A 26,997-nucleotide genomic window follows, 5' to 3' on the forward strand; every position below is an offset into this window, starting at 1 on the left:
ATGACCATCACCGCCAAGGACAGGAAGAATGGTGGCTATTCATAAAAGAAACCCAAACAACACAAGCTTTCAAAAATGAGTAAATATTTAATAGTTCATATCAACAATACTTGTAGTGATACATTTGTTTAACACAGACCTGGTATTATATGATGGCACTCAGTTCAATGATTTGCTCTGAAGCCAGAACAGATAATATGAAAGAAAGAGGAAATTTACCATCAGCTTTGTTAATGATGGTTAGAAATGGTGGCTAATAACAGTAAAGAGCAGCTGGAGAACAACTTGAGAACAGGAAATTAGTTATTTGAGAACTACAAAAAAGGCTATATACTTTTAATTTGTAAAACTTAACTTATGTCCTGTAAATATAGAGCACCTGAATAAGTGCAACAACCGATCAGATGCTGTACAACTGTTAAATAATAATCTGTAAGTACATTTGTTGTATTGTATGACATATTGAGAATTACTCTTGTACAAAGAAAATATCAGGCAACAAAAACAGATTTCCACAAATAAGTACTCTGACTGAATGAATCAGACCACGGTTACTCAGGTCCACCACGCTGCAAGAGAGAAAAGAAGTTGTTGTCAGTTGGGTTTGTATATTCTAAACATGACAACAATGTATTCTCATGTGACCCCGCGTAAACGTGTGGACGTTTTATTTTGGCTTTGTTATATGCAACACATAATTTAAATTCATTTAAACCGACTGGTCTCAGTTCAGGAGACTCTGTGTTGTATAGAGTCATGTGACAAAACAACATAGTGCACACCACAGCAGAGTTTGTCTTTGGGAGAAATGCCAACAAAACTACATCTGGTAAGAAGCCTAATTAGATTTTTACATTGAAACCTATTTGAGTCAAAAGATTAAGAGTCTCTAGTTTCATCCAATATGCCTTTTTGTTTTTTGTATTTGTTTTGTTTTTTTTGAGTGATTTACCATGAAACGCCATGCTGTTAAACACAGTGTACACTAATGTGTACCCTTAGAAATCCTATATTTACTGTGCATTATCACATTGAGAATAAATAGGTTCATCCAAAAGCTGAAAAATTTTTGCTTTCAGAGGTTTATATAGAGCTAGGATGAAAACAAGGTGCATTTTGAACTGTTCTGTGACCAGTGCAGACAGCAAACTGGAGGTTAAGTCATTCACTAAATAGTAGGGGTGCCACGAGATCTCGCGATATTAAAACGTAACGACATTTCTCGTTGAGGTGAAAATCTGTCTCACGATATCAGCATGACGGAGTGTGAGGGTGAAATTAGCATAGAAGATGCCCCCGCCACTTTTAAATAGTTTGTGTGGCAGCATTTTAGGTACCCAGTGGAAATAATAAACGGCGACAGAGTGACAGACAAGACACGAACAAAGGCTGTGTCTCATTTGGAAGGCTGCGTCCTCCGGAGGTTGCATTTGTCGACCGCATACGTCATAGAAAAAAATGAAACGAGAAACCTCGATGACGTATGCAGCCGACAAATGCGACCTCTGGAGGACACAGCCTTCCAAACGAGACACAGCCAATATGTAAACACTGTAAGAAAATAGTGCCGTACACCGCGGCTAACACAAGCACTATGCAAAGACACCTACAAAACCACCGCAGCTCTCAACTAAAATCAACCAGGTCTGAAGAGACTCGTGTAATCATACAGGAGAGAAGCCAGTCAGTTGAGTTTGTGGCAAAACCTTTTACAGTGCTTGCATATTGTTCTGTTTTTACTGCATATGATAATTCATACTCAGAAAGTAGAACTGAAGTGACAGTCATTACAAGATGATTAGTTAAAACATTTCAAAATGCACCTGCATTGTTTTGCATTTTGTGAATAAAAGACTATTTTTCCAGTCATATACACTACCGGTCAAAAGTTTTTAAACATTTCAAAATGTTTCTCATGATCTTAAAAATCTTTTGATCTGAAGGCGTATGCTTAAATGTTTGAAATTAGTTTTGTAGACAAAAATATAATTGTGCCACCATATTAATTTATTTCATTATAAAACTAAAATTTAATTTAAAAAAAAGTTTTTGAAATTGATGACTTGGACCAAATAATAAAGAAAAGCAGCCAATAAGTGCCCAACATAGATGGGAACTCCTTCAATACTGTTTAAAAAGCATCCCAGGGTGATACCTCAAGAAGTTGGTTGAGAAAATGTCAAGAGTACATTTCTGCAAATTCTAGACAAAGGGTGACTACTTTGAAGATGCTAAAATATAACACAGTTTTGATTTATTTTGAATTTTGTTTAGTCACAACATAATTCCCATAGTTCCATTTGTTATTCCATAGTTTTGATGACTTTACTATTATTCTAAAATGTGAAGAAAAAAATTATAATGAGTAGGTGTTTCAAAACATTTGACCCGTAGTGTATATAGTGTTAAAATATCGTCTCATTCTCGTGAACCCAGTATCGTGTATCGTCTCGTGAGCTAAGTGTATCGTCACACCCCTACTAAATAGTGATCAAGGGAGCATCCTATAGCTTTCCTATGAAGCCAAATGAATTCAATTTAAACTTCCTATCAAAAGTTCAGTTTCAGGCTGCAGATGATATTTGGACCCCTCAACATGTTTGGCAGACTTGGAACAAGTGGTAGTCAGTACACAGATTCAGAATTTATAATATATAATTTTATTTGAACATGGTTGGCAGTGATTGGATAATGCTGGCCAATACTTTGAATCAGAATTATTTATGATAATTTCTGATGTTATGTCTGTAACGTCTCAAAAACATGAATAACCAACACTCCTGGAAACATAAACAGTTTGATTAAAAAAAATCTGACTTACTATAGCTTGGCATTTATTTCACAACTTAGTCCCGCTGTCCACATATGTTGCCATCAATTTTTAGAAAACTATTTGCTCTAGAAATTTTTTTATTTCTTTTTTTTGCTTCTTTATTAGGTGCTACTAATTACAAATCAAAAATGAAAATGGAAAATGCACACAGAAGTCACGCTCGGGTCTGAGGAGGGTACATTTGTCTACATTTTTCTAACTTCTAAAATGGAATTAGTGTAGTAATATTAAAACGGAAATGAAACCATTTCTGTAAAATCCAGTTCATAATTTTTTTATTATGCAAAAACTGATTCTGGCTTTTCAAACAAATAAACAACAACCTGGATGAAGTCCATTTCTTCTAATGCAAGGGTTCTTCTGCGGTATCTCTGAGGGAGATCTCTAACTACAGCAATGCTATCAGGGGTGCCAGGGAGTCCAGTGACAGGTCCTGGTGGTCTGGGTGGAGGTGATATAGATGTTGAGGGTGGAGGTGCAGATGCAAAGATTTCTGGGATACTTGCTGCAAGCAGATTTAGTGCCTCTTGTACTGGAAACACAGTTTAAGATGATAATAACTATGTTACCAAGGAACTTGTGTGGTGTTTGCTTTAAAAAGTTAGTTCACCCATTTATAAAAAATTCTGTCATCATTTACTCGTTCTCATGATGTTTCAAACCCACATCACTTTAATGGAACACAAATGGAAATATTGTTTATAATGACAACCTCCGTCACCACTTTCAGTCCCTTTCATATAATTTTGGGTTTCACGAAAGACAGATCAACATGAGGAAGTACATGACGACAATTTTCATTTTTGGTGAACTAACCTATTACCAAAGGCCGCTAATAGTGCTCACAAATACACATTTTGGATCTTAATCAACTAAAATCAAAGAAAATCAAGAAATAGTGCATAATGTCAATACTTAAACCAAATAAAGTGCATAATGTCACTCAGATATTTAGCAGAAACTGTTACATTGACTGAACAAGCTGACATAAATCTAAAACTATCATAAGGCACTATATGGGCCTCATACTGACCATTTGGACTGGGGAAACCTTTTCGATCAGGGAATTTAATTAAAGGTGCATGCGGTCGCACAACCTGCAAAGGAAAGTAATATGATCAGAACCAAAACAACAGCACAAATGCATTTCGTCATTAGGCACAAAAATAAAACACTTAAAAGGAATAGTTCACCCAAAAATGAAAATTTGCTGATAATTTACTCACCCTCAGGCCATCCAAGATGTATCTGAGTTTCTTTCTTCATCAAAACAGAATTTAAGACTTTTAGGATTTCATTTCAGGCCTCCTCCTCTAAACAATGCAAGTGAATGTCCTCCATTTTTGACGGTCCAAAATGCATATTCAGGGTGCATCAAAATAATCCACACGAATCCAGTCGACAAATAAAGTTCTTCTGAACGCAAACGATTGATCATTTTGAGAAACAAAACAATACTTATATACTTTTTTAACTACAAATGTTCGCTTCTGTACATCTCTGTGACGTGCGCTCATGAGAGGGATGACGTAAGCTCGTTGGTAGGGTCACGTGGAGGAGGAGGAGACAGGCGTCATTGATTATTCTGATGCACCCTAAATTTGTATTTTTGACCGTCAAAAAATGGAGGACATTCACTTGCATTGTTTAGAGGAGGAGGCCTGAAATGAAATCCTAAAAGTCTTAAATTCTGTTTTGATAAAGAAAGAAACTCAGATACATCTTGGATGGCTTGAGGGTGAGTAAATTATTATTATTATTTGGGTGAACTATTCCTTTAACACGTTGTGAATGTTTACAAAATAAATTTTTATTTAATTTGGCGTATATAATGCGTAACGTGCTGTCGAGATGACATTATGGTTTAAGCAGAAAAGGAAAGAAATAAAGAGAGACAACTTGGTGTGTCCACAAGGGCATCTGTCAAAGCAGTGAAATGAAAGCATTTGGTGAAGAACAAATACCCAAGTGCAAAATTCACAAATCCTAAGCGAAGAATTGATTGATTTCAACAGTGACTTTAAATAAACGAGATGTTACTGCAAGACGATCAGTGTACAAGCTGGAGCAAGTATTTACCTGCACGACCCGACTGGCAGCTGCCATCTTGCTACTCACTTTGCTTCCCATGACGACATTCGAGCACTGCTTCCGGTTCAAAAATACAGACACGACCACATATATGTTCACCACCAGAGGGCGCTGATGTCACTACATTAATTGAAAGACAGATGTAATCCAAGACATGGCACTGGCAACCAGACGAGTGCATGTAAGCACTAACACAAAGAACAATGAACTGCTTAAATATTGCATTAATTATCCAGCGGTAAATACAATCGTTATGTTCCGAAAAACAGTGCGAGTCTGGAGCAGTGACTGAAGCTGTTACTCCAGAAACTGCCAAAAGAATACTGAATGAACTTGAAACTGGCTGACAATGAATGCACACATACATGTGAATTCATCAAATCCATAAGCTCTGAAATCATGCATGAATAATACATTAGTGCAGCAAAACTGACCCCACCTAATAATAAAGCGAAATGGATTCACTTCGCTTTGGCTCATCCTGCTAACATCTACTGTATGCAGTTTTGCCTTTAAAATAAGGTTAAATTTAAATCTATCTAATGACACTTCATTATGAGCACAATCAATATTAATTCTTACCAAAACATATGGTATCTAGCAGTGTAATAGAACCTTATTTTGCCATGCTGACCTCCGAATCACACTAGACATTTTGATGGTATTAGCCTGTGACCAGAGACCTTCTACCAAAAATACTACACGTTAGCAACACAATGCATAACGCGGCCGCCCCATAGACATTCTATGGGTGGTACACTGGCGAGGAGACCAGTGGCCGTTTATTAGGATGTCTACAGAGGTGTACTGAATTAACTGGTTTAGTGATGAAACAGCTTATCACTTAATGAATTGACGGCCTGTCTTTCAATCTTCAATATGTTTTACTCAACAACAACAACAAAAAATCATTTTGGAATGAACTATGTGTGGATTTTACTACGATAAAATAGCTGTTTTATTAGAGAAGAAACGGACAATTTTGCGACAGGTTGGTGGCAGTTTACGGCTGTCCCCATTCATTTGTATGGTATCCGCAAACGGTGACTTACTGTCGTAACACGCTAGTTGACCGTTACATTTATTTTTTGGTAAAATATCTCTGGCTCAAGCTAGGCTTGATGCAAGAGGGCGGGCTTTCGGTACAAACTGCGTCACATGACTGTCACGTGACATCATGACTTCCTGGCGGCAGTTTCAGATTGGGCTCTAGTCGGACGTGTTGCAGTCTTGCAACAACAACAAAAAAGAACGGTAAGTGGAACGAGTGGTTTTCATATAAATGGTTAATATATATATCGTTTTATATAAATTTTTAACGCTTCTGTTCTGTTGAGATTGACTATACTGTTCAATGCAAATTAATGTTTGGCAGAGGCTATTTGCACAAAGTGTAAAAAGCAACAAAAAGCATCTTCTTTGCACTAAGTGCAAATAGCGATTGATGCTATTTACACTCTGCAAATAGTGGCAGACACTCTTACACCCCTGTTTAAATATTAACATACAGTATAGGGGCATCACTGCAGCATTTTTATTGTGTTTATTTGGAGTCCCACAGACACCCTACTCCAACCCCTTACCCTACCTCACAAAATGTAACTATGGTTTTACTACAGTAACCATAGTATCACCATGGTATTTTCTAGTAAAATTATAGTAACCACGAAATTAAACATGGTTACTATTAACTACTATTAAAAACATGTCACTGTAGTAACACCATGGTTAATTTTATCCGGATCAAATCCGACTAAACCTGCACTGTGAGGAATCTTTTTTGTTTATTACTATAAGTAGTATTATAGGAAATATTAAGTCAAGGGATGGGATTCGAACCTGAATCTCCAGCGTGACAACACATACGCATAAGCGTCGTTACACCCAGAGCTACTACAGCTGTAAATAGATTGCAGTTTGTCAAAGTTCTTGTTTCCACCAGACTATTGGAGCGCAAATAGTCACTTAGTTATCCAATCTCTTAATCCACTAAATGTCTAACCCGTTAACCAGTTTAATGTCTCTGCCCCATCGCGTAAAATTCAAATATGCCCACCTTCATTTGATCTGTAGTTGACTCGTGGCTGTCTTGAGTTTGGTCTGAGCAGTGGTGGGCTGAGTTAGTATAAATAGTCACTGCCAACAAGATGGGCTTTTTGACCCCAATGATAAATAGTAATAGTTCTTTCACTGTTTCATTCACTTTTATAATTCTTATAATGTTCCTCAGACCTGATCAAATCTGTGTAACAGCTATTTTTTGAATCTTAAACCCTCTTTTGTATCACATAATTGACGTGCTCGTTTGCAGAAATGTGACTGTCATCCAACCAAAAGTAATGGTACTTCTGTTTAGGTTCAGTTTGACCCCAACAAAAACACTGTAGAAAATCAAAATTAAACAAATCCAAAACAGACAACTGCCAGGTGTGAACTGCAACTGTGTACACCAATCAGAAAATCTTAACATGTCAAAATGCATTGCATATTTTATGTCTAAGGTCTCTGAGACCTCAAACAGGTGTAATGTTTCATAGAAGATATGTGATCATCAATGTTATCAAGTTAAAAAAAAAAATTATAAACACTAATAAGATTACGAAAAGTTATGAAGTATTTTTTGCGATGCTGAAAGGGCCTTTGGGTCTTTCAGATACCAAACAGAACATGAGGTTTAAACTTAAGAAAATGCTGCTGAAGATCATGTAAAAAGGAGTTAAATAGTACAGCTTGTTATTATGACAAAATCATGGTAAAAAAAAAAAAGGTCAAGAACTCCTTTGAATGGAATTAATTTTGTGTTTTTGCTGCACAGACGCAAGATGAGTTCCAATAATCATGATGAAACCTCATCAGATGTGGACGCTGTTTCTGATGGGGTGACACCCACACATTTATTAAAGTGAATTACCTTTCTTTATATATCTTATTTGTATGGTTTGCATTTTTCTTCTTGTGCAATTCAACTGTTAATTCTGTATATTTTCTTCCCTCAAGAATGAAAGCAATAATGGAAAACCAGTGTTTTGAGATGAATGTCAAAGTCAGCATGGGTGAGCTATTTATCTGTGATCAAACAGGACACTTTATGCAAATATGAATCACTTATAAATTCATATGATGCTCAATTTAGTGTTTTATCCTTAGGAAAACACAAAGGGTCATGTGAAGCTGATGCAGATCTGTAAGTGAAATATTTCACATCTATGAACATGATCTATTCATGTATACGTTACATGTTTATGAGATAACCTGATGTTCAATTTTATATACAATCTATAGATCCAAATATGAAAGTGAAATAGAGCAGGCAAGGCTCTCGCACTTCAACAAAACCCTTGTATTGAACAGGTAATGATGGTCAAGCAAATTTTTTTGCACATCTCTAGTCTCGCCTTGTTTAAAATGATTGCTTTTGTTCTAGAATGCAGATTTGGAATGCCATCATTGAGAAGATCATTCAGAATGATGCAGATGCTGAGTAAGTGAATTCTTATGTGCATTAATCTAATGTCCCTAACCATTTGCCTAACAGTAATCTGATCTGTCATCATATACAGGCCATTTAAGACACTGACCAACCAGAACACAGAGCTCTGTGAAAAGACCATGGCAATTTTAAAGGTGTGATATTGCCTGCTCTGACATAAATATGTCATTGACTCCAGTCAACACTTCTATTACAATAAAACAATTTTAACAACTAATGCCTTTTCAATTAATGTATTTCTCTAGGAAACACGAGAGCTTCAAGACCAGATCACAGATCTCCAAAAGGAAAGACTTGGTACTTTCTATTTTATTTTTACTTTCTGACTTTATATGGTCTTTTTTTTTTTTTTTCAGCTCTAGAGTGGCAGTCTAATATTGTACAGGGTTGTGTTTCCTCAAGAATCCTCACATCTTAAAACAATTTTGTGACCAGATGAAACATCTAGTCCAATTGTTTTTTAAAAGAAAATTACACTAATATTTTCAATACCAATCTTGGAATGCTACACAATAACTACATCTTTTCCTTGTTTTCCTAGATCTAAAAGGACAGATAAAGAAGAAAATGCAGGAGATAAATGAGTTGAAACAGGTCAAGGAAAATCAGGGAGAGGTTCAGCAGAGGGCTAAGGAAAGAGCTGAAGCAGTCCTACAGAAATATCAGAAGGTCACAACCATTTTACAAAATGTGCTCCGGGTATGTGCCTTCTCAAAGTATTGTTTGCTTGTGTAATTCTCATCATTTCTGTCTAGGTAGCTATTTTTTGGAACCCTGTGTACTTTAAAACCTGTTTGTCAAACACATCTTTCCTCTTTTTCAGGGAATTATACTTGCCAGTAAAGTGAACTGGAGAGATGATCCTAAATTAAGAGACATTGCAATGGGACTGGAGAACATACCCAACTGAAGAGGGCCTATTTGAACACTGGTCTCCCACCACTAAATACTGTTAATAAAATATGTAGTTGCCTTTTAATGAAATCCAAGTGTATCCAGAAAACAACCTCATTGTTAATGTTCATGGGAGCAGCAAAACACATTTTCTGTACATTTATGCAAAATTGTAATTTTTCCTTTTAGTGACTGATATGGAAAGGATCTTTCAATAAGCTTGCTGTATATTTAAGCTTTTTTACCAGCTCATTTAAGTCTATTAGAATGTTTAAAGAATCATTCTCAAAGTGTGATCGACAGTGATATTAGACTAAATTAACAAAATTTGCAAATTAATTAGCTTTTTAAATAAAGTTCATACTGATGAATGAACTGACAATATATTGTGCCATTTACTCATGTGTATCCAATTACTTTCTGTTCTAAAGTGACTAATTGATTTATTAAGCAATTTATTTTCCATCTATTTTAAGTGAAAATATTTCATACAGACAATAACATACAGACATGATTTAATGAACAAAGTTCAAAAACAGAAATCTAGTAAAAAAAGAAGAGTACATCCATATCATATTTTCACAACCTGTCCTGCTATACATGGACTCACTCTCTTCCCTTCTACCAGCACAGGATTTGGCTGAATGAGCAACCGTCCATAAGTCCCACCCACATGTCCTTTAGTGAGACGGCCAGGATTGACACATACACAGCCAATCACATCCTGAGAACGAATAACAAATTATGTAATGAGCACAAATGACAGATGTTTAGTTACACGGGGCTTCAAAAGTAACACTCCAGGTTCAATACAAGTTAAGCTTAATCAATAGCATTTGTGGCATAACGTTGATTACCACAAAAATTATTTTAGACTCGTCCCTTGTTTTCTTTAAAAATTTTTTTACAAAAAATAAAGCAAAAATCAAATTTACACTGAGGCACTTACAATGGAAGTGAATGGTGCCAATCTTTGGAGGGTTTAAAGGAAGAAATGTGAAGCTTTTGATTTTATAAAAGCACTTACAGTAATTTTTCTGTTAAAACTCATGTATTATTCAAGCTGTTAAGTTGTTTAAATCCTCATTTTAGGGTTTGTTGACATTACATCATCATGGCAATGAAGCTGTAAAATTAGCTATACCTTTACACAGAAAAGTGTGATTTTATCACACTAAAATCATGTCTACACACATTGTTTATGTCTTGTGGCTACACTTTTGAAACGGTGAGTATTTTAACTAGGAGTTGGAGCTGCCGCTCAGCTTAAGAAAAACTTGCATGTCAAGCGTCTTTAAAGGAAACATCCCGACGTTACATCTTAAATGCAGTTATATTTAATGCATTATAGCTTTATTAAAGTTCAAATAATATGGAAGCAGATCATGTAAATAACTATTTAAGCAGATTGAAACTGCACCCGGCTGAGGCACTCTGTCGCGGGGACGCTCGTCCCTCGAGCACGCAGCTAGATTAACGTGATGGCTCAAGACTTATTGAATCATAATATGTCACTGTGCATTTCTTATAGTGAAGAAAAATGGCAATATGCAGCTTTATTAATAAGAGTGAGTTTGCTTTTTTGTGAGTTAAAGATGGATTGAAGTGAACAGAAAGGTGAGAGAGGGTAGTCTTTACCCCATTATAAACAAACAAAATACATTTTTGATTTGTTTTCCAATATAAATATCTAAAACTCCTTTAAAACAACATCAATTTTTCTTTAGCAGCTATACTGCAGAAGAAAAAATTGTTATCTGAGAATGTTGAATATTAAAAATATTAAAATATCTAAAAATCCTTTAAATAAAGATGCATTCACCTGAGCAGCAGCATATAAGATGTTTAGACTTGCTTTTAGGGAATAGATCTTGAATATAAGTATATTTTGTCTCTACTGCACTCGCAGAAGTATAACCAAGTGAAAAAATACACTTATATATAAAATACACTTGTATTTAAGATACATTCTCTTAAAGCAAGTCTTAATATCTTATATGTTGCTTCTCAAGTAAATGTATCTTGTTTTAAGGATTTTTAGACAATTATAAATGGAAAACAAGACAAAAACACTTGATAACAATTTCTTTACTGAATTAAACTTAATAAAAAGTATTTCTTCCCTTAAATTCAGTGAATGTCATTTAAAGATGATTTTGTCCTCTTTATTGTTAGTAAGCATGTTTAATACAACCTTTTAAGTCGGGGCACAAACTGAATAATCGTTTAAGAGCTAATGATTAATCATTGCAGTAATCGCCGAATAATCGTTCTAATAATCGTTAGATTAATCAATTATCAAAATAATCGTTAGTTTCAGCTCTAATTTTAACATTTACAGATTGGCACCATTCACTTCCATTGTAAGTGCCTGACTGTAACCCAGAATTTTGCTATATATTTTTTTTTTTTTAAAGAAAAGAAGGGACGAGTTGGAATACATTTTTGTGGTAATAAACATTATGTCACAAATGCTGTTGATAAAGCTCAACTTGTCTTGAACCTAGAATATTCCATTCAAAAACACTTTCAAGATGTAATCATTTACCTTGATGAAATAACGAAGTTCAGAAGGAACGATAAGGAAATCAGGTGTGATGGCCATTTGGCCAAAATGTTGAAACTTCTCATAATCCATGTTAACTTCCTCTGCAGGAGGATAGAGTGGATAGTAGCTAAAAGAACATAATAAAATGGAAACATTGAGTAACATGTACAACTGTACATCTAACAAGCAGCAGAGAGGAGTAGAGACAAGATTTTACTACTACTCATGTCTGAGGTCATTTTCATTTTAAAATCAAATTAATATTTTGCACTAGTGGTCGACCGATATGTTTTTTTTTTTTTAATGGCCGATGCTGATATACAGAGAGCAGAGTGGCTGATAGGCCGATACAATGCCGATATATCACACAATTTAACACAGTAAATAACAAACATAAAATTGCTATAAAAAAAAAAATCAAACTCTTATTTAGCACTATATTTACTAAATTTCACACAAAACATTAACTTTTTAAAATACAATATTATTATTTTTTTTACATGGTAGATAGCAGTTTCTTCTGATTTCTGTTTAGTCATCAAATTTTAGTAATTTATTTGCACATGAAGAAATTGTTCATATATTAGGAAGAAGGAAATAACAGTAGACACGTAGTCCAGCAACCATAGATGGCATGTGCGCATTAACAATTGCATTTAAAAAAAAAAAAAAAAAAAAAAACAATTGTACATACGGTGAATAGTGAATAAGACATTTACTTGTAGCACATGTGAAGTGCTTTTACTTTGAAGTTGACTCACGTGCTCATGAAGATCCAGTGCGAGCAGCAGCAATCTTCTAACAATTTAAATGGCCTGGATCACCTGCTTGGATTGTCATGGAGTGACCATCATGATTTGAGAATCAGAAGAACTTTTGGTCCTGATCCTGAAGTTTTGATTCTGGCTGATAGAATACGCGCTTCAGGAGGAAGATATTAGATGAGCGCTCAACATGAAGAAAATGCAGGATTTTCATGAGGTTCATGAATTATATCATTTTTAACGAGATACCTGCATATTTGCAGATGGTATGTAATAGAAGTTTTATTGATATTTGCCTTTTATCATTAAAAATGTTACAGGGAACTGTTGAGGAGAGACTGTTAGAATACATGCTTTAGAGGAAGATTTATGAGGATTCCACAGGATGCTGGATCTGCTAAAGTTGTGTGAGTTTATTACATCTGTTTAAACGAGATATGTGCATATTTGCAGACGATATATAATATCAGTTTTATTGATATTTGTCTTTTTAATCATTAGACAAGACAGTTAAAAGTTACAGGGAACTGTTGAGGATAGGGAGAATGAAACCGGCAAGCATTTTAACATTATGAGCTCAAACACGTCTGTTGTGGCTCTGATATGCGGACCGTTTAAATTACACTGTTTTGCACACCAGTCTATTATTGTAGTAACAACTAAACAAACCATGACTGGTCGTTTCCATGTCTCAGTCGCTTTACATGCAAGCAGGCGATTCTCGGCGCCCTTAAGAAACAAATCGGCCAAACGGGAAAATATATCTATAGTTATCAGCCTCGGCGATATATCAGTCGACCACTATTTTGTACTAACCTTCTCTGGGTTAACATGTGTTTCATGATCCGTGAGAAACGTTCTGTGCCTGTGCCACTGTGAAATCATGGTAAAACTGAATCAGTGCTTGTGATCACTCATTCTTTTAAAGACATATTTTTCCAATTCAAAACACAAAAAAATGAATGAAATCATGAATCATAACCAACTGTAAGAGAGTAAATTGTATACAAACTTCCAACTCACTCTAATTCTTAAAGAAACCAGTGCCACATGCACTGTAAATGTACATGTCAGTTGTATGTTGCTTTTCATGCCATAAGTTACCTGCTGATTTCTTCCGCTCCCATATGAAACAGAATGTCTGTAGAGGTCAGGCCAAAGGTAACATTACCAATGAGGAGAGTGCATGGGTCAGGAGCTAAGGTTACTCGCTAAAGGTGGAAAACAAATATTGGACAACATAAGTTGAAAGAGAAATTTCAGTTATTTCGTTTAAGACATTATGAATGAATAACTGCCCTTATGATTAATTTACTGGCGTACAATCACTCAAAGAGATGTAAAACATTCAACCACCGGTATTCAGGAAGAGTGAAGCAAACAAACTTGTTTTTATAATTGTGCTTTGTAATGCACTTTAATTGTGTATAACATTCAGCCTCACCACTGAATCATCCTTGCTGAGGCTGGACAGGCTGAACGGTGGCTGAGGATAAATGTAATGGTGATGAACATCTCTCTGAGAAGGCACAAACACCAACCTGCATCTCGTTCTAAAACAATAATTTATGTGATGAATAAAGGTAAACACTGCCCCCCCAAAAATTTTTTTTTACAAATTGGTGAGCAATATCACAAAAATATGTAAAAAATAAATACCCTTTGGTTCCCTCCACAATACTGTCCACACATCTCTTGAAGATAGTTTCAAATGTTTCCGTTACCTGGTTTTTCTATTTAAAAACATTGACATGAAGTGATCGCATTGTGGTAATGATGAATAATGTTAATATAGGAATTTAAAATACATACAGAATCTGGTTTACCTCTATCTGTTCATGTTTGGAATCAACAAAAGGCCCAAACTATGAAGAAAAAAAAAAAAGTTTACTATTAGCTGAAATGCAGCAATTCAAAGCATAAAAATGTCCAGAAAAGCTGTCACACTGTCAAATGATTTAAGCTGTAATAAACTGCTTATTAGATCACAACATCAGAGGAATAAGTATGGAGCTGTGCCCACCAGAATGCAGACATCAGGACGATCTTTGTTGATGATAGTAATGAGGTCAAGCAGGGGGTCATATGTCAGGCTGTCAGAGGGAGTGTACGGTCCACAGGCCATCATCACCATGACAGGCTCAGATACTGTGAGAGGAAAACGAGAACTGCAATGAACTTTTTATTTATGAAGGGTTTAATTTGAGCTAAGTAATCGATAAGGATGTTCTTGATTCATTTCGACCAATGGCTAGGTTATTACCTTCATCCATTTCTTGTTTCACTTCAGGAGGAGAATAGAAAGGTAAGGACAAACCCTGGAAGACATGCAAATTATATAATAGAGAGCCAACAAACAATTTTGTCTTGTATAACCAAACTCCTCCAAAATCATGTTTAGATTCTGAGGCGAAAGCTGACCATATTCCCAAAATACAAAAAAGTATACATTTTTATAAATTAATATTAAACAGATTATAAACAGGGCTAGACTAAAAATTATCATCAATGAGAGGTACCTCATATAGTTTGGTGGCAACAAACTTCTCTCCAGAAGTATTCATACCTTCCATAACAACAACCTGTAAAACAGAGCGAGCGAGCGAGAGAGAGAGAGATCAGCAGCTTGTAACAGCAGCTGAGGCAAATTCCCTAATAATATATGCCAAACACACAGTATTGCATTTAAAAGTAACAAACATAAAATATATCAAGCACTTAATTTGCTTGACCAGTGTGTATGTGAGCCTCACTTGTCCAGGGAAGAGTGAGAACTCTCTGAGCTCTGAGAGATCCACAGGCACCTGTCTGCCTCCCTGTTCATGCCCGGCCTCAAGCAGCACAGACTGGGCATTTAGCTTCCCGTTACTGTCACAACACACCTGCCCCAGTACTGTGATGCTGTCCTGCAGAAAAAGAAAAAAAAGACCATGCCATCTTACTGCCCAGTCTAATCTGGGCTCAAATATTTAGGGACTTGGTTTGAGAGAATAGGTCTGCAACCCGACCCGGGCCCGACAGGAACTGAGAACCCGCCGGGTTTCGGGCTGGGTTCGGGTCAGTTTTTCAGGTAGGACTTCGTGTTTGGGTTTGTAATAAACAGGCCTACCAAACTTGTTTCGCGCACACACACGCTCTCACTCACAGACACACGTGAACAGATGAGTTAGGCGCCGTTCACACCAAACGTGTTTTTGCGTGTGTCTGCTTTGTTTTTCCAATGTTTTCCTATGTAAACACATGCTGGATGGACGCCTTTTATTGTTGCACCGCTTCTTGCACAGGACCGGCACATTTTTAGACACCATGTCAAGTTAAAAAGAACTTAAAGTTTCAAAAACGCATGTCGAGACAACTGCGTTATGTTTCATTTGTTGTGCTGCGCCTAGATCATTTTGAGTGAAGGTGTCGCGTTCAGGCTAAAAAGAGGTGACGGTTACATTGTTTAACATTATTCCAGATTGTTCTGTACCAAGCAAAGTTTCAGCGCATGATAAACAGTAAGGCAAGGATTTTTTCCATTCTGCTCTACAGCACTGAGGGGCCGCCATGCCTTGTTAAAACTGTGTATGTTTACTGTCACAATACTGTTACAAATGTTGCATATGATGCTTACATAAAATACAGCCTATTGCAAAAGTACTTGCTAGGAGATTTTTTTTAAAGAGAGTAAGCAATTTTGGGTTCGGGCTTAAAATCTGACGGTACCATTAGTGCCAGATAGGGTCAGGCACACGGACTTGGGTACTGGTCGGGTTTCATTTTAAGACCCATGCAGACCTCTATTCCCCTTTATTGTAATGATATCAGTGCTTGTACCTGAACAGGTAATGAAACTGGAGAGAACTCCTCTATGTTGAAGTGAGTCCGCAACTCTTCTCCAAGCTCTTCAATCTTCCCAGTTAGAACTAGCACAGAGAACAGAGGGAATTAATTTATAGTCAGTAGTAAGGTATCAATGCCAGTACTATTATGCAAGTCTGTGCCGACATCCTCCAAGTGTTTACAAACACAAATCTACTTCCTGCCGTTTAGATAGCGTGATTTCTAATTAGGGATGAGAATCGTGAGGAATTTAACAATTCTGGTTCTGATTCCTTAGAAATTCCATTAATGGTTCTTTGACTGCTTGGAGACCCCCTTCCCCCAAAAAACTATGTACCTAATTTACTGTATACTAAACCAAAACATTACTATTTACTGGTAACATCTTTTTTTTTTTTCATTGAAGTACTATTATGACAAACTTGTTCAGAATGTGACCGATTTTAGTCTCATGAGCCTTAAGAACACATAACACAGTAACAGTTCTCTGTTCATTTCGAGTTGGACATGACAAAAGTGTGAATTGCAGTTCAGTCAAAAAGTCGACACCGCACTGACTGACTTAGTGAGTGAATCAGTGAGTGACTTATTTTAGATTTAAAATAATAACTCATAAGGTTAAGAGACAGATTTTTGAGTCTTTTGCCTAATTAAAAATGCAATGAAATCATTTGGTTCCAGTGTTATTCTTTTAGATGGTACCAGTCCGGAATAAGAACCGCTTCTCTTTCCCAACTAATAACCATGCAGGAATCATACCAACTCTAATTCAGAAAACTAAATCTTGGTATGCACATTCACATTAGTGCTGAAGGATGCAGTGAGAACACAGACTCACCATCCCGCACATCTCTCAGCCTCTGGAACATGTATTTGTAGCTGCTGGTCAGTGAATCCTCTCTCCTCTCCAGCATCTCTACCCTCACACTGCTCTGTCCTTTACCTGCCCAGCGAGGACCCTGCACTGTCCCAAACGTTGAGACGACCTCCCCTCTGCCTCCACGCATGCCATATTTCTGAGATGGGGTTGCACTATATGCACACACAATTTCTTACCATAAAATATACACACTGCATTATATTAGAATAATCTAAAACATATAGAACCATGTATTCTATACTGTATGCATATAATGTTGAACAAATTAAACAGGCAGATGTAAAAAGCGTGCATGTGATTGTTTAGAACAGATTTTCATGGCAAATATTCCACATCCTCTTTTAGGGGTAATAATTTGGAAATGCAATGGGAGCACTGTGTGTTTATTAGAGTTTTGGTTACCTTGGTGAGAAGCTGGCAGGTGACAGCATTAGACTAGGGCTTGCAAGTCGAGCCACGCCCCTCTTGGACTGAGGATGCTCTGGAGTGGTCAGAGCTCTCTTCTGAGATCCCTGCAGTCACACAGGGATGTGAACATTTATGCTTTTGGTAGATGCTTTCTTTCCAATGCAACTTCAAAGGAACTCATCATACTGCATGCATGTATTCCTTGCTACTTGCTGAATTGTTACAAGTCGAGTGCAAAGACAAAATTAGATCTAATTAATTTTAAACAAATGTATGAGAGTTTCTCACTGAGGATCAATAAGCATGTACAGTGCATTCAGAAAGTACAAAACACATTTTATTATGTTGCAGCCTTATGCTAAAATGCTTTAAAAAAAAAAAAAAATCACATCAATCCATACCCCATAATGACAAAGCAAAAACCAGATTTTTGATAACTTTGCTAATTTATTAAAAAGAAAAGATTGATTTGAAAATAATAATAATAATAATAATAATAATAATTTAAAGCATTTTAGCATAAGGCTGCAACATAACAAAATATGAAAAAAAAAATGAAGGGATCTAAATACTTTCTGAATGCACTGTATAAAAATGCAGATCTACCCATCAATATTTTTTGCTAGTTTTCTCACCTTAGCAGGTGTTGAATAGGAATCCAGCATGCTCTCTTCTTCCTCCTCTGCTCTGATTCTGTGAGACCGTTAAGAAAGCAACAGTGTGCAAAAAAAAAAAAAAAAAATACGAGAATACTAAAATAAACCTCTGATGTTGGTTTGAACTAAAAGGATACAATTCCTGGATAGAGTTGATATCTCTGGTCCTGGTAATCTGACTTGCTTTAGATGAGCCTTTAGGCATTTTCTTCTTGTTCAGTATCTGAAAGAAGTACACAGTCAAATCAAGTCATTTTTATTTGAATAGCACTTTTCACAACACACATCGTTTTAAAGCAGCTTTATAGGAAATTATGCTGTAACAGAAAATTATGCTGTAATGTCTAAAAGACCTCATTGAGCAGTTTAAATTAAAATGTGATTGAAAATCATGATTTACAAATTATTTGTCTTTAGGCCACCAGTGAGAAAGCCAAAGGTGATGGTGGCAAGGAATCCCAAACACATAGTCAGGAGAAAGGAAATCAAGAGTGAAAAAGCAATTTCCACTAAAAATGAACAATTCTTTTCGATTAGGGCTTGGTCAAAAGAGAACAGAATGTATTGTTAGAGATTTTTTGTTTGAGTTTGATTAATAACGTTGTTGCATTAACCTCATGTTTAAACTGCTCCAGATTATCAAGAGTGAGCGGCAGCTGGTCCTTAGTGGAGCTGAAAGCAAACCACTCACATACTATCTCATCACCCTTCAGCCTGTGACACAAACATTGCTCCAACACTACAGAGGACAAGACAGACAGTTTAAATCAACATATGCATTGATATACAGGTGCATAAGTATATATAATACAAATATGTGTTAATACAGCAATGTCTACACTTTAATTTTATTTTACTACACTTTTATTATTATGAATATTATTATAAGGGATGGAAACTCATGAGCTGTATAACAAAAAAAGTCATAGCAGGTGTTCCAGCTGTATCATTTCTGTTGATTTGTTTGTTGTAAAGCTTTTTTTTTTTTTTTTTTTTTTTTTTAAGTGTTTAATATTAAAGTAACCCATTAAAGTGATTTCAATAAGGAACATTTTGAAAATTTCACCAAACAATTTGGGCAAATTAGCTTCAGAAAATGTGACTTTAGCTGAAAGGTGAGCAGTTCGCATCCCTGATAATAACAACACACTTTTTTTTACAAAGCATATTTAATTCACATAGTGCCTCTAAGTTAAAAGTAAATAATATACAAAAAGCTGTAATAAAATACCAACTTAACATGTTCTTACTTTTGTCCACGGTTTCATCATTGAAGGCTATGTTAAAAGTGTCCAGTTCAGACTTTATCTCCTCTGCAGTGACTGTAGCCATTGTTATTGTCTCCTCTTATGTTCACAAGTCAAATTTTCTGCAGCTTTCGTTCTGTAACACAAACATCAAGCTGTAAACGTGTTAAGAAACCACACATTTCACTATTTCCTAATGTAACACAAAATAATGTTAAATTCTCACAAAAGTAAACCCTGAACTGGCGCTAAGCATACTCAACAACCTAGTTTACCAGACAATAGACAAGGCTTTCCATATATAATAATAATAATAATAAAAGAACGTTAAGATTACGTTCGAATTAAGAAAGCTACCTTCATCACCGGCATTCTCATAAGAAAGATTACCTACTTTTTTTTTATCGCCGAAGAGCAGCTGTCATATTTTTCCACAGCTTTTGCATCACGTTCAGGTTGCCGCGAAAAACTACCCGCAAAAAAAGCAGTGAAAGGTCACTTCCGGTTTCTACACGCTTTTTCTCCACTCCGATAGAGGGCGCTAAAGGAACTTGGGTTCTTGAAATACTTCCCTAGTCAGCTAAAAGAAACCCCAGCCTCCTTTAATTCGTACACGTGTTTAGGATATAGTGGCTGTTTTATTTCCATTTGCACTATAGATCACGCTCATTAGGTGCTAAAATATCAGTAATCAAGATGCTGAAAGTTAAAGCCGAGAAAAAATCTCGACAGCACCAGGAGGTGAAGAGTCAAGGTAGGCTTTATTGAGATGTTTTTGTACTACAAGATATCAAATCAAATCACTTTATTGTCACACAGCCATATATATACACAAGTGAAATAGTGTGTGAAATTCTTGGGTGCAGTTCCGATCAAAATAGCAGTCGTGACAGTGATGAGACATATACCAATTTACAATAACATCAAATTAACACAGCACAATTTAAACATCTGATATACACATAATTACACTCAACAATATACAAATAATAACATACACTGTACATTATACAATACGCACTATATAGATACACATTATTCAATAAAAATAAAAATATATAAAAAAGTATATATAGAATGTACAGTATTGTACTGTATTGACATTCAGGCTGTCGGTTGATAGTCAGTTGTTAGGAGAGAATATAATATAATAATAATATAATTTATGACAGTCCGGTGTGAGATATAAGAGTAAGGGTAATAAAGTGCAGTGCTGATGTATTTTGATCGTGGGAGATCAAGAGTTCAGAAGTCTGATTGCTTGGGGGAAGAAGCTATCATGGAGTTGGCTGGTGCGGGTCATGATGCTGCGATACCGCCTACCTGATGGTAGCAGTGAGAACAGCCCATGGCTCGGGTGGCTGGAGTCTCTGATGATCCTCCGAGCTTTTTCACACACCGCCTTGTATATATTTCCTGGAGGGAGGGAAGCTCACCTCCGATGATGTGTCTGGCAGTTCGCACCACCCTTTGCAGTGCTTTGCGATTGTGGGCGGTGCTATTGCCGTACCAGGTGGAGATGCAGCCAGTCAGGATGCTCTCCACAGTGCAGGTGTAGAACCGTGTGAGGATGTGGCGGTTCATTCCAAACTTCCTCAGCCGTCTCAGGAAAAGATGGCAGTACAACGTCTAACACCACTGTAACATCGGTACTTAAAGTACACGAAGAAGAGCAATGCTAATGCAAGCTAGAGAACTACTGAATGCCCCTTTAACCACTGGAGTCTTATGGATTAGTCTTGTGTTTTTTTTTTTTTTTTTTTTTTTTGAGTTTCTAAGGTCTGGTCACCATTCACTTGCATTGTAAGGACCAACAGAGGTGAGAGATTCTTCTAAAAATCGTCATTTGTGTTCAGCAGAAGAAAGAAAGTCATACACATCTGGCATGGCATGAGGAGAGAAAATAATAATTTTTGGGTGAACTATCCCTAAAATACAATATTGCCAAAGCATCAATATATATACATCATAATAGTAGTAACAATAAAAATAATAGTAATGTAAAAAGAGAGAATTTTCTATCCGTTCCGGAGTGGAACTTCAATAAATTGCCCTTGAAGGTCTCTGCGTTGTTCTGTCTTTTCTGAGCGCTGAAGTAAAGCAATTATTGTTAATTCACACCTTTGATTCCGTTATTCACTTTATCTGACTCCAATTTTATATTAATCTGACTCCAATTTTAAGTTGACCTCTAATTTATATTTAAGCTCTAATTAATTTCTGATCATTCTTTTAATTTAACATTTTTAGGTTATTGATTACTCTAAATCCTCTTCTATTCATTGTCCATTCGATCTTTGGAGACTTACGCTGGCCGTTATTAAATTACGTAAACCTCCCGAAAATGGATAGCCAGTTCCGTTCTTAGTCAGCGGTTGTAGGGTTAAATAATATCATCTGGTTTGGCTTGTCTCATAACCAGATGATATTGCCACTTAGTCACGTACATACAACTTGCTAAGGCGGGTGGTGAGCAGTGACCGAGTCTTTAAATGGCTTTCTCCTACCCGGTTGTCCTGAGTGGTTTCTCCTATATTAAAGCTCCAGTATGGTCTACCCTGGTCTAATGAAATTCAAATCCTAACCGGCTGTCCTAGGTGGTTGTCCTACCTGGTTGTCCTGAGTGGTCTAAATTCAAACTGAGAGTCTTTAAATGGCTTCCTCCTATATTAAAGCTCCAGTAATGATTTCAGAGGAATTCAGAATAAATCAAATAATAACAATTTATTTGTCAGGTAGGATATAAAACATTGTTGCAGAAATTCAAATCAAAGCCAATTTCATATGATCAGAATAAACAAGCATTACTAAAAATAAAAGACAAGTCAAAGAAACATACCTGACAAAACTACATGCAGCGGTACAGCATGGGAGATCTGCTTACAGATTCCCAGAGCTTCCTGCCAACTTTCCTTAAATATCTAGACAGAATAAACATTGTGTACCAAATGGTATTATCCTTTGGACAATGAGAATTTGGGGGTGAATGGGTTCTTGACTTCCTGGGGTTTAACCTTGTTAACATAAAGGAGATCATTTCAGTTGTAGGTCAAGGAGGGGGAGACACCTCCAGAATTATGCAGTATTTGGCAAAGACATTATAACTTTGTTACCATTAGTTTTATCAACATGGGAAAGACACCACTATACCAGTCACACAGAGACCTCTTAAATGATATCAAACACATACAGTTGCATTCTTTGTTTTCATTTGTTATATTTTTACATATAAATCTTGTGTCTTTGTGTTGGTCCAGAGCTGTTGAAGGAGAGAAGGGTGTCAGCAAGGTGATTTACAATTTATCACACTGTGGTGATATTCAGGCTTTTGTGAGAGAGTTCTATGATGTTGATTCTCGCAGAGTTCTTTGACTTATACCGGAAATGGCGCCTTTTGGTTGTAGACATTCTGGTGCCAGCCTTACAGTTATATTGATAAAATATAAGGTGCTAGTAATAGTAATAAAAATGACAATATACAATAAAATAAACTTTCATGTTCCTTCTATTTAAAGTATCTTAATGTATCTAAACATGTATTTACAGGCAGCCCTACGCCCAACAGATGTGGTTCTGGAAGTTGGTCCTGGAACTGGTAACATGACTGTCAACTTCTGGAGAAAGCCAAGAAAGTAATGTCATGTTATATAGAATGATTAATGCTGGTTTTAAATAATTGATTCATTTATTTTTCCATGTTAAGCAAAACTTAAAATACTTCATTACAATAATTCAAAGGTAGTTGCATGCGAGTTGGACACCAGGCTTGTTGTGGAGCTTCAGAAGAGAGTTCAGTGCATGTAAGTGTTTTTAAAGATGTGTTTCTCAAAACCTAACAGCATCCTCAGCACCTCTTTAATTTAAAAAAAAAAAAAAAAAAAAAAAAAAACTGTTTTCTTGAACAGTCTGATGCAGAACAAGCTTCAGATACTCATAGGAGATGTCCTTAAAACAGAGCTGCCCTTTTTTGATGTCTGCGTGGCTAACTTGCCTTATCAGGTACTAGTTCAGAGATTGTCTATAGTATACCAATGCTTTTGTTTCTCTTGGATCGCTGCAAATCTGTGTTCTGATTCGGTGGTATTCACATTAAAGTTTTGTTTTTCCTTAGATATCGTCACCTTTTGTTACTTCACAGACCATTTTTTAGGTAAGAATGTTTTAGACCTTTTTAAAGAAATTTTTATCTTTGTGAATCATTTACATTATCTTCTGTAGTTGTTAACTGTGGGCTTGAGTAGCAAAATAAATCCTATCTATATCGATAGATAAAAATCCTAAAATAAATATAATCTTAGCGTATGTCTAAATGGGAAGTTAAAATGGGAACAGCTTATCTAGTGAAAGTGGCAAAGATCACAATATAATTTACAATCCATTACATATAGTATGTTGTTAGTGATTTCTTGACTCAAAACAATGTGAGATTTGGATTATTTCCTCTGTAGGTGTGCAGTGCTAATGTTCCAGAGAGAGTTTGCCATGAGGTTGGTGGCTAAACCAGGAGACAAGCTATACTGCAGGCTTTCCATCAACACACAGCTTTTAGCTCGGGTGGACCATCTTATGAAGGTTTGGAGATTTCGTCAGTATGCCAGTTGATTTACTGCTTTTGGTTCAGTAACTGTTTTCTCATTATTGTAAACATTGAAACATGTGAAATCAGTGTTTTATGGAGATGTTTTGGGGGATGGGCAAAGCATGAAGATGCTATGGCATGCATATTGTCATATCTGTAAATATTGAGCTATGTTATGTTTATGAAGGTGGGAAAGAACAATTTCAGACCACCTCCAAAAGTTGAGTCCAGTGTGGTTAGGATAGAGCCAAAAAATCCACCGCCGCCTGTCAACTTCCAGGTCAGTGTTGCTTAAATGATATACAGAATATACTTGTGCTTTAGTGCAACTTGCTGTCAGTGCTTCGCAAACATTTAACATTGTTTTTGCAAATTTATAGGAATGGGATGGCCTTGTCAGAATTGCTTTTGTTAGAAAAAACAAAACACTCAGAGCTGCCTTCAAGTAAGACGTCCCTAAATGGTGTTCCTGTTGAGCAGTCAATAGTTTTGACTTTGGTTTTTCAACTTAAGTCTCCTGCGGTTGAGCAACTTTGGAGAAGAACTATAGAATCCACTGCTCAGTGCACAACATAGTGAGTCTGCTTACATGAATGACACCAATTATTCTTATTTTGAGTGAGTAACCTTTCTAAAGTGCTTTTCCAAATTGTATTACAGGAAGTACCACAGGATTTTTAACATTGCTCAGAAAATTGAAAATGTCCTCCAAGTGTCCAAGTTTAGTGAAAAGAGGGCACGCTCTATGGATATAGATGATTTCATGGTGTAAGTATTGACTTTCTCAGTTAGTCAGAGATACAGTGAAATGTGTGTTTATGTATGTTTATTACTTGGCATTGGTTTAAGTGTCTCTTCTGCATCCATTTTTTTAATGATAGGCTTCTTCATGCATTCAACTCAGCTGGGATACACTTCTCCTAATCCTTAAGGAACAGCTACTAGATTGACATGAAGTGATGTCACAGTCTTCTGGTATCCTAGCCCTGTACTGTGTGTACAAAACCCATCTGGACCAAACCTGATGTACACTGGGCACTGAGTCGTGACTCGTGCCATAGTAAAGTTAGTTAAGGGTGGTACACTACAGTGGCATCATTGGGACTTCAGACTGGCAGAACAGATTCTGACCATACACAAGCTAGGTGGACCCAATATATGTTTTTACCATTTAACATTTTATAGAGTCAAAAGAGTCCCTGTTGTTTATAACCACCACTTGTCATAATTGTGGTTTGAAAAAGTAGTTTTCTTTACAAATACTAAACACTCCAAGCTTTCATAAAATGGGAACTGATGATGGTTATTCACATAACGTAAGATAAAATGACTGTAATACTGTAATTGTTGAAGAGATAGTTCACCCCAAAATGAAAATTCTGTGATAATTTGCTAACCCTCATTTTCTTTCAAACCCGTATTACATTTCATAAAACACAAAAGATGCTATGCAGAATGACCAGTCACCATTCACGTTTATTGAATGGAAATAAATATGCTATAAAGTGATTTGTGACTGAAACTAATATACGGTCTTTCGTGTTCCACGGAAGACATTCAAATGGGTTTCAAACAAAATGAGGGTGAGTAAATGACAATATTTTTTGGATAAACTTTTTAAATGGTTTGTTGCCATTACAGTATTTACCACTGTGTGGCACTCGAGTATTGCTATGGAAGTATTATACAGATTATGCTGTTGCCAATAATGGGTGTGTGGAAGATAATTCTTAAAATTAAGAGAACACATTTTTATTTTAAGATACTGTGTGAAAATAGAAAGCAAGACTGTTATGTGTGAGACAGAAATAGATTTGTCAAAAATGATATAATTAGAGAACTGGTGTTAGACTGGTGTTATGACATTAAACTCGATGCAAACAAGAATGTTTTTTCCCTCACAAAGAAAGTCACAAATTTCACTCCCACCAGCACCAAAATGTCTTTGTTCGTCACTTGGCTGAAGTTGCTTTGACAGATCCATCTCTATTGATTCGTAGCTGGGATTCATAGGCACCCCGGTGAAATGTCTTGCCCTATGGGGAGCAGGAAGGAATTGATTGAAGGGTTGCAATGCCACAGGTGTACAGCCTCACCTGAGTAACAATGGCCTGTACTGTCAATCAGTGCAAGAATTTACTCTGATTACCTGATGAAGACAATACAGAAATGCATTGCATATGCAGTTATTAGTTTAACTGATTAATACATTTAAAAACGGAGTAGGGGTTAACAAATATAAATATATAAAAAGTCTGAGCAGGAGTTAAAACAAAAGGTGGATGGATGTATTTTATTGACCTATGAATTAAGAAATGCTTGGCCTTATGCCAATTAGGGTTTGGGGTATTAAAAACCCCATGAAATGGCTTGGTAAGTGCAATTTTTTTTTCTCCCTGTGTTGATGTATTTCCTATCAAAGAGCTTTTTGCTTTTCAAATAGCCCATTTTTGTTTCAAATAGTCACCATGATTTGCTACTGGCTATTGTTAGTCAGAAGCTGCTAGTATAAGGGAGAGCACTGCTGTAGAGTGCTTTTTATTGGATACAAAAATTCAGAGTGTAAGATAAATTTGTATCAATTGCTCAGAAAAGACTAATGTTTTAGATGTGGGTCATTAAATAAGGTTGTCCGAAATTATAAAAATAAATATTTTCATGGAAATCAAGTTTGTAGAAATTTAATCTTTTTGTCCATGTTGGTTTCTTCAATTTTTGAAAGACATTTTATAGCATTTTCAAAAAAAAAAAAAAAAATATTTAATTACTTTAATGTCATTAA

General features: G+C 36.1%; 4 protein-coding genes across 6 annotated transcripts; 2 read left to right on the forward strand and 2 right to left on the reverse strand.

Moving 5' to 3' along the window:
• Positions 1–73: 73 nt before the first annotated feature.
• On the reverse strand, positions 74–5,619 carry LOC127414826 (alpha-ketoglutarate dehydrogenase component 4-like). The gene is made up of 5 exons (XM_051653160.1): positions 5,507–5,619; positions 4,913–5,044; positions 3,867–3,930; positions 3,157–3,365; positions 74–569 (listed from the first exon to the last, which is right to left on the reverse strand). The coding sequence occupies exons 2-5, from the start codon at positions 4,961–4,963 to the stop codon at positions 552–554; spliced, it is 342 nt and encodes a 113-aa protein (XP_051509120.1). The 5' UTR covers positions 4,964–5,044; positions 5,507–5,619; the 3' UTR covers positions 74–551.
• cenph (centromere protein H) lies at positions 4,133–9,386 on the forward strand. Of its 2 annotated transcripts, none has more exons than XM_051653156.1 (10): positions 4,133–4,571; positions 7,740–7,826; positions 7,922–7,977; positions 8,072–8,108; positions 8,207–8,275; positions 8,349–8,405; positions 8,485–8,548; positions 8,660–8,711; positions 8,956–9,113; positions 9,238–9,386. In XM_051653156.1, exons 2-10 carry the CDS (start codon positions 7,747–7,749, stop codon positions 9,322–9,324), a joined length of 660 nt encoding a protein of 219 aa, XP_051509116.1. In that variant the 5' UTR covers positions 4,133–4,571; positions 7,740–7,746; the 3' UTR covers positions 9,325–9,386. The 2 variants fall into 2 exon arrangements, with proteins under 2 accessions (XP_051509116.1, XP_051509115.1); XM_051653155.1 differs by lacking the exon at positions 4,133–4,571 and adding an exon at positions 6,115–6,178.
• Positions 9,376–22,824, reverse strand: LOC127414823 (DNA polymerase alpha subunit B-like). Its single transcript, XM_051653154.1, has 19 exons — positions 20,960–22,824; positions 19,640–19,772; positions 19,004–19,128; positions 18,527–18,612; positions 18,369–18,426; positions 17,728–17,837; positions 17,284–17,477; positions 16,440–16,528; positions 15,374–15,526; positions 15,140–15,202; positions 14,884–14,938; positions 14,644–14,768; positions 14,447–14,485; positions 14,280–14,353; positions 14,065–14,173; positions 13,725–13,831; positions 13,437–13,493; positions 11,857–11,983; positions 9,376–10,032 (listed from the first exon to the last, which is right to left on the reverse strand). Exons 2-19 carry the CDS (start codon positions 19,719–19,721, stop codon positions 9,880–9,882), a joined length of 1,806 nt encoding a protein of 601 aa, XP_051509114.1. The 5' UTR covers positions 19,722–19,772; positions 20,960–22,824; the 3' UTR covers positions 9,376–9,879.
• Positions 20,221–26,880, forward strand: LOC127414825 (probable dimethyladenosine transferase). 2 transcript variants are annotated; one of them, XM_051653159.1, is made up of 11 exons: positions 20,221–20,390; positions 22,894–22,924; positions 23,183–23,268; positions 23,375–23,436; positions 23,542–23,635; positions 23,748–23,786; positions 24,085–24,208; positions 24,403–24,495; positions 24,596–24,790; positions 24,876–24,983; positions 25,097–26,880. In XM_051653159.1, exons 5-9 carry the CDS (start codon positions 23,577–23,579, stop codon positions 24,662–24,664), a joined length of 384 nt encoding a protein of 127 aa, XP_051509119.1. In that variant the 5' UTR covers positions 20,221–20,390; positions 22,894–22,924; positions 23,183–23,268; positions 23,375–23,436; positions 23,542–23,576; the 3' UTR covers positions 24,665–24,790; positions 24,876–24,983; positions 25,097–26,880. The 2 variants fall into 2 exon arrangements, with proteins under 2 accessions (XP_051509119.1, XP_051509118.1); XM_051653158.1 differs by lacking the exon at positions 22,894–22,924.
• Positions 26,881–26,997: the final 117 nt, after the last annotated feature.

Source organism: Myxocyprinus asiaticus, chromosome 24 (assembly GCF_019703515.2).
Source record: "Myxocyprinus asiaticus isolate MX2 ecotype Aquarium Trade chromosome 24, UBuf_Myxa_2, whole genome shotgun sequence".
Lineage (NCBI taxonomy): Eukaryota > Metazoa > Chordata > Actinopteri > Cypriniformes > Catostomidae > Myxocyprinus > Myxocyprinus asiaticus.

What these genes read in the sequence shown, in the direction of transcription:
- LOC127414826 (XM_051653160.1), bottom strand. Translation starts at nt 4,963, where the DNA reads ATGGGAAGCAAAGTGAGTAGCAAGATGGCAGCTGCCAGTCGGGTCGTG. An exon ending in CTGCCAGTCGGGTCGTGCAG is followed by an intron (nt 3,931 to 4,912) that starts GTAAATACTTGC and finishes TTTCCTTTGCAG; the next exon opens with GTTGTGCGACCGCATGCACC. An exon ending in AGGTTTCCCCAGTCCAAATG is followed by an intron (nt 3,366 to 3,866) that starts GTCAGTATGAGG and finishes CTGTGTTTCCAG; the next exon opens with TACAAGAGGCACTAAATCTG.
- cenph (XM_051653156.1), top strand. Translation starts at nt 7,747, where the DNA reads ATGAGTTCCAATAATCATGATGAAACCTCATCAGATGTGGACGCTGTT. An exon ending in TGTGAAGCTGATGCAGATCT is followed by an intron (nt 8,109 to 8,206) that starts GTAAGTGAAATA and finishes TACAATCTATAG; the next exon opens with ATCCAAATATGAAAGTGAAA. An exon ending in AAAACCCTTGTATTGAACAG is followed by an intron (nt 8,276 to 8,348) that starts GTAATGATGGTC and finishes CTTTTGTTCTAG; the next exon opens with AATGCAGATTTGGAATGCCA.
- LOC127414823 (XM_051653154.1), bottom strand. Translation starts at nt 19,721, where the DNA reads ATGGCTACAGTCACTGCAGAGGAGATAAAGTCTGAACTGGACACTTTT. An exon ending in GAAACAAGAAATGGATGAAG is followed by an intron (nt 14,769 to 14,883) that starts GTAATAACCTAG and finishes TTCCTCTCACAG; the next exon opens with TATCTGAGCCTGTCATGGTG. An exon ending in GGAGCGGAAGAAATCAGCAG is followed by an intron (nt 13,494 to 13,724) that starts GTAACTTATGGC and finishes ATGATTTCACAG; the next exon opens with TGGCACAGGCACAGAACGTT.
- LOC127414825 (XM_051653159.1), top strand. Translation starts at nt 23,577, where the DNA reads ATGTCCTTAAAACAGAGCTGCCCTTTTTTGATGTCTGCGTGGCTAACT. An exon ending in TGGCTAACTTGCCTTATCAG is followed by an intron (nt 23,636 to 23,747) that starts GTACTAGTTCAG and finishes GTTTTTCCTTAG; the next exon opens with ATATCGTCACCTTTTGTTAC. An exon ending in CGCCGCCTGTCAACTTCCAG is followed by an intron (nt 24,496 to 24,595) that starts GTCAGTGTTGCT and finishes GCAAATTTATAG; the next exon opens with GAATGGGATGGCCTTGTCAG.